General features: G+C 37.3%; 1 protein-coding gene across 1 annotated transcript; it reads right to left on the reverse strand.

The window, feature by feature from the left end:
• Window positions 1-14,361: 14,361 nt before the first annotated feature.
• LOC141641303 (secreted RxLR effector protein 161-like) lies at window positions 14,362-15,093 on the reverse strand. Its single transcript, XM_074449974.1, has one exon. The coding sequence runs from the start codon at window positions 15,091-15,093 to the stop codon at window positions 14,362-14,364; it is 732 nt and encodes a 243-aa protein (XP_074306075.1).
• Between the last annotated feature and the right edge of the window lie 2,041 nt (window positions 15,094-17,134).

Genomic DNA, 17,134 nt, shown 5'->3' on the forward strand with positions numbered 1-17,134 from the left:
TGGAATGAAGCTATTATCTCCCCGCGGCAAATAGGGCACACCACTTCATCAATTTTCACACGTCGGCATATATTAAAGCGAGTTACCAAAGCGTCGTAACACAATTGCCAAAAGAAGATTTTGACCCTCGGAATCACCGGTGTCTGCCATATACTATTCCACAACTTATTCTCCTCCCCATAATCCGAGGCCCCCGCAGCACCATAATCCTCTGAACTGAGAAGGCGATAAGTAGAGCGCACCGAGTAAATCCCGTCTTTTTCTCCTTCCCAGCACCATATGTCCTCTGTTGCAACTCGGCCAAGCCGAATACTCAAAATCTTTTCTTGCTCGTACTGCAAAAAGAGTTTACTTACTTTGTGTGTGTCCCATTTTGTACCATCAGTCGTCATAATATCTGCCACAATCATGTCTTCAGCGGCATCTCTCCTCGGCGAAGAAACATACCTCGAGTTGTTGCCCGGAACCCACGGGTCCTTCCATATCCTCGTACTCAGACCGTTGCCAATCCGTATCCTCACTCCTAGCTTCAGAATGGCCTTAGCTTCCCAAATACTCCTCTAAGTATAACTCGGGTTGTGGCCCAACTCAGCCGACATAAAAGAGGTATTAGGGAAGTACTTACCTTTCAGGATGCGTGACATAAGACTTTGATGTTCCGTCAACAGTCGCCAAGCTTGTTTGCCTAATAAAGCCTTATTAAAATTTGTATACTCCCTGAAACCGAGACCCCCTAAACATTTGAGCTTGCAAAGTTTACTCCAAGCTATCCAGACAATCTTACGGACACCATTCGCAGCACCCCACCAGAACTTAGAAACAATGGACCGGAGCTCATCACAAAAATTATTCGGTAATTTGGAATACACTCATGGCATAGGTTGGGATTGATTTGGTAACCGCCTTTATCAATATTTCCCTCCCGGCTTTGGATAGAAGGCATCCTCGCCACCCTTGAAGCTTTTTACTAAGCTTGTCCTGAATTAAATTAGTGATCACCCTCTTAGACTGACCAACAACCGTTGGAAGTCCGAGGTATTTCTCCTGCTCATGCACCACACACACTCCAAGACACCCGCCTATTGCTTCCTTTACATCGTTCCTTGTGCCCCGACTAAAAGATGCCGTAGTTTTGTCGAAATTCACTAGTTGGCATGATGCTCGCTCATACCTCTTGATAATATCACGTACCTCTCGGACCTCATTCATCTTTGCCCTCATAAAGAAAATACTATCGTCTGCAAAAAAATAAATGGGTTACCATAGGTGCATTCGGGGCTACACGAATCCCACGAATAGACATCTTCTCTGCCGTTGTCCGCATCAAACTTGATAACACCTCAGCTCATAGAATGAAAAGATATGGCGAAATCGGGTCTCCTTGCCTCAAGCCTCTACTCGGTGTAAACACATCGGACGGGTTTCCATTTATCATAACCGCAAAGGACACAGTGGAAATGCAATGCATAACTCGATTAACCCTTTTGCTTTCGAACCCCATACTGCGCAACACCCTTTCCAAAAAGTCTCACTCTACTCTATCATACGCCTTAGACATGGCGAGTTTTAAGGCCAAGTATCCCTCACTTCCTCTATGGTTTTTCATGTAGTGTAACATTTCAAAAGCAACAAGGATATTATCTGTGATTAGTCTCCCAGGAGTGAAGGCACTTTGATTTTCCGAAATAATGTCCCCAAGAATCGTCTTCAATCTATTAGCGAGCACCTTAGACACAAGTTTGTAAACAACATTACATAAACTTATCGGCCTAAAATCAACAATTTTATCAGGTGCTTTTTTCTTTGGAATTAAGACAATATGGGTATGGTTCATTCGATCGGGAAAGTGACCTACTCTTAAGATACGCAGCACCGTTCTAGTCACCAAAGGCCCAACAATGTGCCAATACGTTTGATAGAAGAGAGCATTCATACCGTCAGGCCCCAGGCCTTTCAGAGGGTGCATCTGATTCAGTGCATCCAACACCTCGTCTTCCCTGTAATCAGCTCCAAGTATCTCGTTCATTTGTGCTGTTACTCGTCCTTGAACGCCCTCAAAGATTTGATCATCATAGCTCGTGGACCCTGCAGCAAATAGATGTGAAAAATAATTGTTGGCCTCTTTAGCAATCGCCTCTTTCCCTTCTCGCGTAACACCCTGGTCATCGACAAGTTTAGCGATAAGATTCCGCTGTTTTCTTTGACCCGCCTTGCGATGAAAAACTTGGTGTTCCGATCCCCATCTTTCAACCACAAAGCTCTCGACCTTTGGCGCCGAAACATTTCCTCTTTGCGTAGCAGTTGCGATATTTCTCCTACCAAAAGCTTCCTCTCTCTCACAGCTTCTCGGGTACGCACACCTTCGTTCAAAGTTCTCAGCTTTTTCCTCTTCTTGTGCAGCTCTCTTAGAATCTTCCCCATGCTCATACCATTCCACTCCGTCAGCTCGCTAGCACATCGGTCCAAGCTCCCCAACAAATTGTCATCCCCTACATCCCACACTCTAGATATAGCCTCTTCACATCCATCCTCTCCTACCCATATTTGTTCGAATCTAAAAAGTTTCTTCCTTTCACAGTCCGCCTCAGCTCTAGAATCCAGAATGACATGAATCAGCGCATGGTCAGACCATTCACGGTCCAAATGTAGAAGCCTAGCCCGTGGATAAATATCAAGCCAACCATCCGTGGCCATCGCCCTATCTATTCTGCTTTGTCTATTATCCTCACCATGTTGCCCATTATCATAAGTGAACATATAACCATCAAAGACAAGGTCTCGCAAACCGCAATCATCAACCGCGTCCCTGAAGTTATTCATCTGCCATTGCGCTCTTGACCCACCCTTCATCTCAGTTGAAAATAATATCTCGTTGAAGTCTCCCAGACATAACCAAGGTGACTGCGATTGCTCCGCTAAAAGACGTAAAAGTTGCCAGGAGAGGTGACGATCTGACACTGATGGCCAACCGTAAAAGTCCGTAACCCTCGAACTTATGCCATTTATAGTCACGTCGAAATCCATATAATGAGTAGAAGCAGAACGAAACACACACTATACATCCTTCCTCCATAGAAAACATAAACCTCCAGCCCTACCTATGCAATCGACCTCCATACCCTCGTAGTCACTAAAACTATCTCTAACCCGTTTCATTTCTGCACCACCAACTTTGGTCTCACAAAGGAAGACCATCAAAGGGGCCTCTCTCCGTATAAGGTTAAGGAGCGCGCCTACTGCATCGGGGTTGCCCAGTCCCCTGCAGTTAAGGCTTAAAAGACTCATTGGGCCCGACGGGGTTGAGCTCCCTCAACCTCCGCCTCAGGTGAAAGCACACCCATATTAAGAAAAGCTTTTTTTGCCGTGTTACTCAACTCCCCTTATGCTCCGCCCCTTAACCTTTTCGACCCCTTCATGTCAACCCTAGTAAGCACTGCCCCATCACCACTCAATCCTGTCTTATCCCTATCAATCTTCTTCCACTTCCTTCTCTCATGTACCGACCCTTCCCCCTTATTCACCACGCCTTCGCCCCCCTCATTTAAGGCAGGTTCCTCCTCCACACCTACCATCTGCTGAACCCCCTCCACATTATTCACCTCTAGCCTCTCACAACTCCGTAAACTCACCATACCACCCGCCCCTTCCATCACTTCTCCTGTCTGCCCTTGGTCATACCTGACCTCCTCCACTCCTCTTCCCCTTCCCCCCAATACACCTGGATTAGCATCAGCGCGCTTTAAAGCATGTGTAACAACAATCTTCTGTAATTTCTCGATTATCTGCTCAACAACCTCCTCCTCCCTCTTACGCTGTTCTTCATCAAACTCAACTATCAAGGACCTAACTGCCTTCCCCGGTGAGTCGATTGTTGTTTTTTTTATTTTCCACGGTGAAGCCCTCAGCCATTCCCCATACCTAAGCTCCCCGTCCTCATAAGGGCCCTCCTCGCACTCCTTCTCACCATGGCCAAGCACCCCACACCCATAACAAAACGTGGGTACCCTTTCAAATTTAACTTTGAACTCCGTCGCAGTCGCATTACCACCTGTCATCCACAGCTTAACACATGTTTTCAATGGCTTCTTCACGTCATGTATGACCCTAATTCGTACTGCTCTTTCTAGTTCCGGATTTGGAATAACATCCAAACACACAAACTTTCCCAACTGTTACCCCAAGCTCCTAACATTGGCCTGATTTGACCTCCCACGAATGGGTAAATCGTAAATATGCACCCAAAGAGGGACAAGGAAGAGGGGCGTATCAGTTAGTTTACCCATAGTACACGGCTCCCCAAAGCACCACATGAATTTATCGAAATGCCAAGGCTGACCTTCGACCACCCTATTCTTGTCCCTTTCATCAGAGAATCGAAAAGCAAAACTTTTATCTTTAGTATCGATGACATTACCTAGAATGGTGCCTTTAGGGTTCCAGAGTTTGACCATAGTGTCAATAGCTGCACGCACATTGATCGATTTCGATGTCCATAACCGTCCTGCCAGCATCAAATCAGAGCGTTGTTTTTCCTGGACATCATCACCCACGTCCCATATAAAACCTGCATCCCCATCGTCATCGTCTTCATGGAGATGTTGTTTACCATCACGTCGCCCTATATTGCTCGAACTCGCCATTAGGGCAAAAACCAACTCAACCAAAAAAAAAAACGAGACAAAACCTAGCCTTATGAATCCTGAGAAACGAAGAGAAACCGTCGACTACGATGGGTAACACGTAGAGGAGGCCTCGAAGAGAGAGGAGGAACTAAAGACAAAGAATAGACGAAGATCCTCACATGAAACCCTAGAGGCACATGACATATTAGTATTAGGAGATCAATATTGTTTACTAGTAGTAAATATAGATAGTGAACACTAATTAATTAGGAAATAAATATTGTCTAGTAGTATATCACATAGGTGGGAAATTTAAGGGACATTATTTGGGGATGTGTTAATCTATATATCTATATAAAAGAGAGTTTTTTCGAGCGATCTGAGAGCGTCCACATAATCAAAAATTAATTTAGGAAAGTATCATAAATAATAATTTTTGATGTAAAAAATAAAGTGGATAATCTTTTAATTATTATAATATATATTTCCTAATTTATATTCAAGTGATATTTCCAATTTTTATATCAAACTTTTACATTTCACTAGGTTACTTGGTAAAAAAGTATCGTTAAAAAATTATCAAAATAATATAATTAGGTTCGTGATAAAAAATGCTATCATTAGAGTATAAATTTTATATTATTTTCACATATTAAAACTTCTTAGTATGTAAAATTGTGTAATTTTTAGTATGTTTTGTCGTCCCACATTGGAAAATAACGTAGGCGTGGTGAATATACTATATATAAATAGTAGAATTGTCCCACATCGAAAGATTAGTGTAAGGTAATGTGATCCTATGATTATAAATAGGAGGCATATTTGGAAATTATGTATCCACCCAAAAAAATTTTAGTCTCATAAATATTGTTTTAAAGAGCTCTTAAGATTTTCTATCATTATCTACGATATGAAATAAAAAATAAAATGAAAATCGTTGGGAACTACCCGGGAAAGAGTTAAGAACATGAACAAGAAAATCAAAAAATACAAAACTAAAGGTTTTACTGATAGTAGTCTCCTGACACAAAACTAAAGATTTTACTAATGGTTGTCTTCTGAATGCAGTAATAGAGCGTTAATGAGTCGTAATATGTACGATGTAGAGATCCCTATCTAATGATCGAGACTAAGTGGTTCTACCTTCAAAGAAAAATAATTTGTATACAATAGTGATTTTTTTAAGAAGAGACATGTACATCTTGGTATGTTATATCTTTCACATTGAAAAATAATGTAGGCATTATGAACATACTACGTCTAAATAATTAAATTATGTATCTCACATCGAAAGAATACTATACGGTAGGATAATTCTATAAATATAAATAGGAGGCATTCTTGAAACTTAGGTATTAACCCAAAATTTTTTGATATAAAAGATATGTACTTTTTGGTATGTTATATGTCCCACATTGAAAAATAATGTAGGTGTGGTGAATATATTATGTATAAATAATAGAACTGTCACATATATATACATTTTCTATATTATATTAAAGTGATGTATATAATTTTGATATAAAAACTTTATATTTCATTTGACAAAAAAGTATCGTATGAAATTATATAATTAGATTGTGACAAAAAAATGCTATCATTAGAGTGTAGATTGTATTGTATTTTCCCATTATTAAATCGGGTTGATGTCAAAGTAGGTGCGAAAAAAATGGTGTACTTAGTATGTTATTTGTCCTACATTGAAAAGTAATGTAAGTGTGGTGAATATACTATGTATAAATATTAGAATTGTCCCACATCGGAAGATTACCATAAGGCAGAGTGATCTTATGATTATAAATAGAAATCATAACCCAAAATCTTTTGATTCTCTTAAGCATTGTCAGTGAGAGCTCTTAAAAGAGTTTGTATTACTGTCTCTACAATAATGATTTCTAACCTAAGTTAATCTTTGGAAAAAAAATTTAGTTATTATAATATATACTCTGTATTTCTTATTTTATATTCAAGTGATTTTTCTAATTTTTATATAAAAACTTTTACATTTCATTTGGCAAAATAATGTCGGTAAAAAAATTATGAAAATAATATTATTAGATTCATGGTAATAAATGTTATCATTAGAGTATATATAGATTTCATATAATTTACACATATTAAAGATGGTGTATTTCATAGTATGTTATATGTCCCACATTGAAAAATAACATAGGTGTGACAAATATATTACATATAAAAAATAGAATTTTCCTACATCGAAATATCGCATAAGGTGGGTGATTCTCTGATTATAAATAGGAGGCATTCTTGGAACTTAGGCATCAACCCAAAATATTTTGAGTCTCTTAAGTATTGTCTTGGAGAGCTCTTAAAAGTTTATATCATTATATTTTCTACCTATAGATTTTATATGTCCCCACATTGAAAAATAATGTAGGTGTGGTAAATATACTACGTTTAAATAATATAATTAGAATTGTGTTAAAACAATTCTATCATTAGAGTATAAGTTCATATCATTTGCACATATTTTAATTATGATAAAAAAAAATAGAAAACAAACGTATGAATATTAATAGATAATATAGTATTTGCTTATTATTAAATCGGGTGGGATGACGAATTAGGTTCAATAAAAAATATGGTGTACTTTTAAATATGTTATTCGTCTCACATTGAAAAATAATATAGGTGTGATAAATATATACTATGTGTAAATAGTTGAATTGTCCCGCATCAAAAGATTATCATAAGGTGGGGTGACCCCATGATTATATCCTTGGAACTTAGGTATAACCCCAAATACATTGAATCTCTCAAAGTATACTTATTATATAAGAGACTTTAAACATAATCTTGAATTAAATGTTAAAATTTTTAAAATTATAACATTTTTTTAGGTGGAAGAAAGAGCGATAAAATGGTTAATATTATAACGGAAATTTTTCATGGTACCCTCGAATTTTGGCAGATTACACACAATACCCCTAATTTTAAGTTTCTACATATAATACCCTTGTGTTTAATTTTATCATAACGCCGTTACTCCTATGAGTAACTAGATGAGTAATTGAGCATGCCATGCTATTTGTGTTTGTTATTTAGGTATTAAATGTTAGTTTCTTAAATAAAATATGGATTTAGGAATTAGATGATGAAGTGTTTGTGTAATAGATAACAAAAGAAAAAGGTGTCACAAGTCAAGGAGTAATGGCGTGGAAGTTGTCAAATGGTATTCTGGAAAAGAAAAAGGTGAACACAGGGGTACCATTTGTAGAAACTTAAAATTAGGGGCACCATGTGTAATCTATCAAAGTTCAAGGTTACCATGAGAAATTTTCAATATTATAATTATATACTTAATTAAATTTTCATTTAAAAGAGAGTGATATCCGTAACAATAAAACAATAAAGGGGGTATTATTTTTTAATTGTTATTTTATTGCCACGCCATCAAACTTAACGTTCATTTAACAGCCTTTACATTAGGGGGTACCATGGGCAAAAAAATGGAACCTCAAGGGTACCATAGGCAGATTCTTAAAAGTAGGGGTAACATGGAAAATCTGACAAAATTAAGGGGTACCACGGGAAATTTCCGTATCTTAATTATGATAAAACAAATTGAAGAAAAACAACGTACAAATATTAATGGTGAGTACTTGATCATATTATTAAATTTAAATATAACTATTAGATATAATGAGTAGCAATTGTTCGTATTCGGTATTCGGGATATGGTTGGATGTCGAACTAAGTGTAAAAAAGATTGTGTAATTCTGAGTATGTTATTTATCCCACATTGAAAAACAATGCAGGTTTGATGAATATATACTCCGTTATAAATAGTAGAATTGTCCCACATCAGAAAAATAATCCAAGTTTGGTGAATATATTACTTATAAATAGTAGAATTATCCCACATCTAAAGATTAGTATAAGGTGGGGTGATTATATGATTATAAATAAGAGTTAACCCACGTATATATTAATCTTTTTTTTTAAAGAGATATTTTAATAATATGTAAACAAATCATTAGACATGGAATGTAAACGTTAAACCCTTGTAACGTTTTTTTTTTGCATTATAAATAAGTTAATTACCCCGTTGCAACGCACGGGCATTCAAACTAGTTTAGTATATAGGGGATTGGAAATGATGTTTTGGTCCATGTCGGATTTTCGGGCCGTGTTACTGATCGCCACCTCTAATTAGAGTAGAGTCCACAACAAGGACCTAAAGTATCATCAAATATAGCTTTAAAGACTTCAACTATTATTATGGAGTTTTAGGGACCTCTCCACATATATTGGACCAAAATACCCTTATATTTATTATTCTCTCCCATATTTTCTTCCATTTACAATTTAAAGGTTAACTAACAAACTTTGACCATAACTAAACAAAAATTAAAATTATTAATAAGAACACTAAATAATTTATATTTATCATGAAAAAAATTGTTTCACTAAGTATTATTATCAATAAAAACAAGCTATATATACAAAACCGAATATTAAGGACAAAAGTTATATCTTAAAGACCATGTAAAAGGAAAATGGAAAGAAATAATAAAAAATTGAGAGTTAGTGTAATTGACAAATATTTTCTTAGATACGAACGTCTCAATATTGATCCTCGTATTTCGTATTTATTATGTAACCAACAAATATAATTTTTTAATACAATGCTTCTATGTATAATAAATATTAATAATAAGGATATGTTTTGTTCATTTTAGTGTTATTTACGAAACTATTTGACGAATTAGCGTTGGTTTCAAAATATTTACACTATATGAATCCACGCCAGCATTTTATATTTTTTTTTGCATTTTTTTAAAAAGCGGTTGTCTCATATCTAAAAGTTATGAAAAAAAAAGTACTCAACTTGATGCTAACAAGCGTTCACAGTTTCAGATTTTTCTATTTGCTTCTTTTATACTGATATTGATATTGATGCCACCATCTTAATATGTATGTTCATAGAGAATGCATTGGTGGTGTTTCAAGCGGATCAATATTTAGAGAACGTGAATTTAATGAAAAATACATATTTACCATAAATACATAACCAATGAATTATGAGTTGTTCCAATCAATAATGAAACTATACATGTAATTTAATAAAAAAATTTAAAGGATAAAAAATATATGTTACTATATTTACAAAAAATAAATGTATTCAAAACTAAGATAAAATAACGGCATTTTGGTATTGACGGTGTGAATAAACTCGCAAATTTTGTTTTACGTAAGACGTGAAATTTTCTTACGTTTGCTTTGTTTTAATGAAGATAAAGGATGAGGGTATTTTGGTCCAATATATGTGATGAGGTCCTTAAAGCTACCAAATAATAGTTGAGATCCTTAAAGTTACATTTGATAATAGTTTGGGTCCTTGTTGTGGACTTTACTCAATTAATTATGTCCATTGCCATGAGTTACTCCAATTGTCTATTGGGCAAGAATTAAAGAAATACGGACTGCTTTATAGGTGGACCCAAAATGTAGATTTTCAATATTAATTGAATGGCACACTTAAGTACTTGACACACCGTCCATTCTCATTCCAACTCAAAAGTTTAAGCCAATAGATTAGAAAACTACTACATTGATGAGGAAACCAAGTAAACAAACATAAATAATTTGTCACAAAAAGAAAATTTTAATGAGTTAAGGGTAAGATAAGGACCTCAATTATCAATTATTTTCCAGCTAAGGACCTCAACTATTAAAGTTTACAGTTAAGGACCTCAACCCCTAATTTGTTAGTTTTGCCGTCAACTGGTACTTTCTTATGAAATATTTAATTTTATAAATCTGACTTGCTTCGTCTATAATGAAATTCAAGTGCACAAGATTGTTCATTTCTCCCTCCCTATTCATTCTCTTCCAATAATATGTTGTGTCTCTCAGATCTCAAAATTTATTTCATTCATTCTTCAGTTCTTTCATTTTTTCACCGGCCATGATAGGCGAGGACAATCTTTATTTCATTCAAGTTACCCAAGTAATTATTCTCGAAAAAAAGTCTTCGTATACGTTGAGTTTTCCATTGTAAATTTGATATTGATGAGGACAATATTTAGTCATCCTAAACACACAACAAGAAAACATCATTTTCCCGATCAACATTTTTCGGCTGTCGGTAGATATGGTACGAAACAATACCGACCCGCAAGCTTTCAATTTCAACCGTTTTTTTACGGTCTCGGTAATTCGATAGTTATTTTCCGAGATTGATTTGCCTTTGTTTGAGAAGAATGGTGTATGTCATTGGGTTTTCAAGCAAGATAGGCTTAGTAATACGATTTATGATGGACATTTGGACAATATTTGTTTGGGCCAAAATTCGCTTATTGGCCTAATTTGGAACAGGCCCAAGTGAATCTGTCTAATGAGTTGGACCGAGGAGCGTGCAACTATAGGAAGCCCGTTAATAAAGGGAGCCCGCGCATTGAAGAGTCGTCAGAGAGATTTCAGGGAGATTAGGGAGAATGGAGGAAGAAGATCCGTTTATGGAAAGAGTTATGATAGGACTAATTTTGCTTACCATAAATGGAGCAGGATACATCTAGGGTTCTTACCCTATAAATAGCCAAGGAAGCAAAGAAGAAAGGCATTCAAGATCTCTCACACATACGAAATACATTGTGCTAGCTAGATTTACATTCCGTCTCTATTGTACTTGTTGTGCGGAAGCGTGAATATCCCCGTGTTGGGCCTCTGCTGAATCTGTGTCCACAACCCATAATAGTACAATATTGTCCGCTTTGGGCCAAGCCCTCACGGATTTACTCTTGGGCTCCTTTCCAAAAGGCCTCGTACAATTATATTTAGTAGATACTTATAAAGATGATCTTCCACCTTTATTCTACCGATGTGGGACATGAGTTTGCACCCTAACAATCCTCCCCTCAAACCAAGGACCATCATCTTGACTCGGACCTTGACCTCTATGGAGAACTTCCCACACCATATAGCCCCAACTTTTAGACACTCGTATCACCAAGTCTTGATAACCTCCCCTTAAATGACACACCATGTGTCTCATGGGGCTTGTGCTACACTTGCGTACCAAACTCCTCTGCATCCAATATACCCTGGACTAGGTCTGTATCCAGTGCCTCATTGCGTCACCCTGGAACCGCCATTGGACTTACCATGGACTGCTTTTGTTGTCTCCATTAAGCCTCATCCCACCTTGCCGGGTCGCAGAAAATCTTCTCTTGGATGGCATGTCGTCTCAACACCGTGAGACCATGTCGCTTCTCGCGAACATATTATCTCTCCCTCGAACTATAGGAGTTCCACGCCTTATAGTGTACGTCCACCTTCAAGTCTTGGTCCTGATGAATCTCTGTGTCTAGCCCAAGTAGAACCTTGGGCTCTGATACCACTTATTGTGAGGAAGCGTGAATATCCCGTGTTGGGCCTCTGCTGCATCTGTGTCCACAGACCATAATAGTACGATATTGTCTGCTATGGGCCAAGCCCTCACGGATTTACTCTTGGGCTCCTTCCCAAAAGGCCTCGTACTACTATACTTTTGTAAACACTTATAAAGATGATCTTCCATCTTTATTCTACCGATGTGGGACAAGGGTTTGCACCCTAACAATCCTCCCCTCAAACCAAGGACCATCATCTTGACTAGGACCTGGACCTCCATGGAGAACTCTACTCTCACAACCTACAGCTCCAACTTCTAGACACTCGCATCATTATGTCTTGATAACCTCCCCTTAAACGATACACCATGTGTCTCATGGGGATTGTGCTACACTTGGGTACCAAACTCCTCTGCATCCAATATACCCTGGACTAGGTCCGTATCCAGTGTCTCAGTGCGTCACCTCGGAACCGCCATTGGACTTACCATGGACCGCTTTTGTTGCCTCCATTAAGCCTCAGCCCACCTCGCCGGGTCGCTGGCAATCTTCTCTTGGACGGCCTGCCGTCTCAACGCCGTGAGACCATGTCGCTTTTCGCGATGATATTAGCTCTCCCTCGAACTATAGGAGTTCCACGCCTTATAGTGTACGTCCACCTTCAAGTCTTGGTCATGATGAATCTCCATGTCTAGCCCAAGTAGAACCTTGGGCTCTGATACCACTTGTTGTGCGGAAGCGTGAATATCCCCGTGTTGGGCCTCTGCTGCATCTGTGTCCACAACTCATAATAGTACGATATTGTCCGCTCTGGGCCAAGCCCTCACGGATTTACTCTTGGGCTCCTTCCCAAAAGGCCTCATACTAATATATTTAGTAGATACTTATAAAGATGATCTTTCATCTTTATTCTACCGATGTGGGACATGAGTTTGTACCCTAACAGTACTTATTCTCGTATTAACAGCTAGTGCAATCCTTAGAAGGCTATCGTACCTTCCCGCGGTCGTTTTCAACATTAGGTTTTCCGCGTCACCGAATCTCACGTGTCAACCTTTATTTACGTACTTGATTCCTTTACTTTAAATTAAATACAAACATCCACTCAACATACAACGATTAAGAGCGAATTGACCTCGCTTAACCTAATTCGATAGAAAATTACCAAAACCGTATTGACTGAAACAATTCACAAGCAAGGTAGGCAAGTTTAGAAAAGAATAGATGTAGAAGAAAAAACATAAACCCTACAAGCTAGAGAAATGCAGTTGGAATATACGAAACTCGTAAAAAAAATTGAAGATTTAACTACCCATCATAAAATCTAGAGAAACCCGATACGGAGAGTCTTTTTTCTATTTTTAAGCCAATTTGTGCTTGGGTATTTAACGGAGAGTTAACGGATTTGTGTAGTGAGGTCCTTAATGGAAAACTTTGATAGTTGAGGTCCTTGATGGAAAAAAATATGATAGTTTGGGTCATGATCTTATGCTTTATTCAATTTTTAATAGAACAATATGAATCTTGAAAGACATACTTTACCATGAGTATTAAGAATATTCAAAAGAACTGTAAGATAAATTTTATGATTTCATTAATGAAATCAGTCCCAAGAATCAATATAGATTTGAATTAATTCAACCCTAATACAATCAATAGACAGAATAAAGGACTAACCTTGGTCCATGTCTTACAGACGCACTCAATACAATAAGAAATATAAGACGATTGATTCTCCTCCTTGACCCTTCCTTAATGTTTCTTGATAATTGAGGAATAAAACTCTTTCACCTTCCAATATAAATAAATATACTACGTACCTTTTCGCACAACCGAGACCCGATCGTACCTTTTCGTGAAAGACGGGATATGTTAGGGTAAGGTAAGAGTGAATAATAATTCCCGGACTTTATTTACATTAATCGAATCTGATCCATCACGGAGTCGTCTTTTATATTAAAGTCTCGTAATATTTAATATGAGTTTAACTTGCATTTAAATCCGAGACACATAGGCCACTCGAATATTATTAAATATTCTAACATTCTCCCACTTGGCCTATGTGTTGACTTGATGGTTCAATAACAATAATGTGTTATGGTAAGCTCACTAACTTTTATATCCTTATCGAATTAGAACTAATTGGATCATGGCAGTCACACGTCATTTATAAATAGACATGATTCCTTCCATGTATCACAAATCAATTCCAAATCTAAGTTACCTTTAATTTGAGAAAAAACATTAATTCTCACAATTAGTCACATGTAATCTAATAACTGTAATGTATACATATACTATAATGATTAACATGTCTATTATGACATAAACAATACTATAAGTGAATTCTTGATGTCACATTTATTTATTACAAGCATACTACTTTATAATAACAAGGCCTTTGATACAACACCCATGCGTTCTATATGGCCAATGAACGCCTTAGGTGGTAAACCCTTAGTTAATGGATCTGCTACCATCTTATCCGTTCTTATATGCTCAAATGACACTCTTTGCTTCTGTACCTCCTCTTTGACCGATAAAAACTTTAATTCCATGTGTTTAGCACCCTTGGAGTATTTATCGTTCTTAGAGAAGAAGACGGCTGCAGAATTGTCACAATAAATTCTCAGTGGCTTGGTTATACTATCGACGATCCCAAGTCCCGAGATAAATTTTCGCAACCACAATGCATGAATAGTGGCATCAAAGCATGCCACAAATTCGGCTTCCATAGTAGAAGTAGCAATGATAGACTGTTTCCCACTTTTCCATGATAGTGCCCCTTCAGCTAAAAGGAACAAGTAGCCAAATGTTGATTTTCTACTATCAACACATCCGACATAATCTGAATCTGAATAACCAATCACCTCAAGATGATCGGATCTCCTATAAGTAAGCATGAGCTCCTTAGTGCCTTGTAAGTACCTAAGGACCTTCTTCGCAGCTTTCCAGTGGTCCATCCCGGGATTAGTTGGGTATCGACCCAACATTTCAACAGCAAATCTGATATCTGGTCGAGTACATGTCTGAACATAGTTCAAACTCCCAACCACAGATGCATAGGGAATTCTCTCAATTTCTTTTTGTTCCAGTTCATCACGGGGACATAACATTGCATTTTACTAAATTTGTCCCGTTTCTGTATAGGAACTATCCCTGCAGAGCATTCATTCATTCTATATCTCTTTAAAACTTTGTCAATGTAAGCTTTCTGAGACAATCCTAACAATCCTTATGATCTATCACGGAAAATTTCAATTCCGATCACATAGGATGCCTCCCCCATATCTTTCATTTCAAAGTTCTTAGATAGATATTTCTTTACATCATGCAACATACCTAGATCATTCGCAGCAAGTAAAATATCGTCAACATATAAGACTAAAATAACAAATATGCTCCCACTGATCTAAATATAGATACACCGATCGACGGTAATCTCTACAAACCCATATGACGTGATGGTATCATTAAACTGTAAATACCATTGTCTGGAAGCTTGTTTTAGCCCATATATCGACTTTCTCAGCCTACACACCTTATCTTCATTACCCGGGGATGCAAATCCCTCAAGTTGGTCCATACATACTTTTTCCTCAAGCTCACCGTTTAGAAAAGCGGTCTTTACATCCATTTGGTGAAGCTCTATATCATAATGGGCTACCAAAGCCAAGACAATTCTTAAAGAATCTTTCTTTGACACCGGAGAGAAAGTTTCTTTATAGTCAATACCATCCTTTTGAGTAAAACCTTTTTCAACAAGTCGAGCCTTATACCTTTCAATATTACCTTTAGAGTCCCTTTTGGTCTTATAGACCCATTTCGACCCAACGGCCTTAGAACCCTCAGGTAACACTACTAAGTCCCATACTTTGTTGTCATCCATAGATTTCATCTCTTCTTTCATGGCAATTAACCACTTTTCAGAATTATCACTTTCTATGGCCTTATGAAATGAGACTGGATCCTCACTAATGCTCAAGTCACATTCAACCTCAACGTTATATGTCTCGTAGTCATCTGGGATGACTAATCTTCTTTCTCTTACATAACGCCTTAATTGTTCCTCTGGAACGTTGGATAATCTCCTTCGCTTTACAAATTGTCTTGATTGTTCACGTGACATATTATTCTCCCCTTAAATTGTGACTTGATCATCATTGTTGTTGTCATTTTTGGGTTTTGCACGTCATTTCGTTGTTATTCCAGTATGTCATTTGACTGTGACGACACGATTGGTACAACAATTTCACGTGCAACTTCAGAAGAAAGAACTTCAACCTGAATTTCTTTAATGTCCACATTTCGTGGTTCAATGCTCCCACTAGTTTGACCATTCTCAATGAATCTAGCATTTTTAGTCTTTACTATTCTCGTACTATGATTAGGACAATAAAATATATACCCCTTTGACTTTTCAGGATAGCCAATGAAATAACCACTGACTGTCCTCGTATCTAGCTTCTTTTCATTTGGGTTATACAACCTTACTTCAGCTGGGCAACCCCAAACTCGAAGATGTCTTAAACTCGGTTTCCTTCGCGTCCATAGTTAATAAGGAGTCTTAGGAACTGCTTTACTAGGAACCTGATTTAAAACATAGGTTGCTGTCTTTAATGCATAAATCCATAGTGAAAGAGGTAAAGAACAATTACTTAACAAGCTCCTAACCATTTCCATTAAAGTACGGTTTCGCCTTTCAGCAACACCGTTCTTCTGAGGTGTACCGGGCATTGTATACTATGGACAAATACCCCTAATTTCAAGTAACTTTGGAAATGGACCAGGACATTGTCCATTTTCAGTAAACCTTCTATAAAAATCACCACCTCTATCAGATCTCACAATTTTCACTTTCTTTTCTAGCTGCCTTTCCACCTCATTTATGAATATCTCAAAGACATCCACAGAATGAGCCTTTTCATACAAAAAATAAGTGAAACCATACCGCGAGAAATCAACTATAAAAGTGATAAAGTACTTTTCACCACTCCAGGATGGAGTGTCAAAAGGTCCACATATATCGGTGTGTATAATTTCTAAAAGCTGATAGCTCCTTATAGCTGATTTCTTTACTGTATGTTTAGTCTGCTTACCTTTAATACAGTCTACAGATACATCTAAGTCACTAAAATCCAATTGAAGTAGAATTTC

Source organism: Silene latifolia, chromosome 2 (assembly GCF_048544455.1).
Source record: "Silene latifolia isolate original U9 population chromosome 2, ASM4854445v1, whole genome shotgun sequence".
NCBI classification, from domain to species: domain Eukaryota; kingdom Viridiplantae; phylum Streptophyta; class Magnoliopsida; order Caryophyllales; family Caryophyllaceae; genus Silene; species Silene latifolia.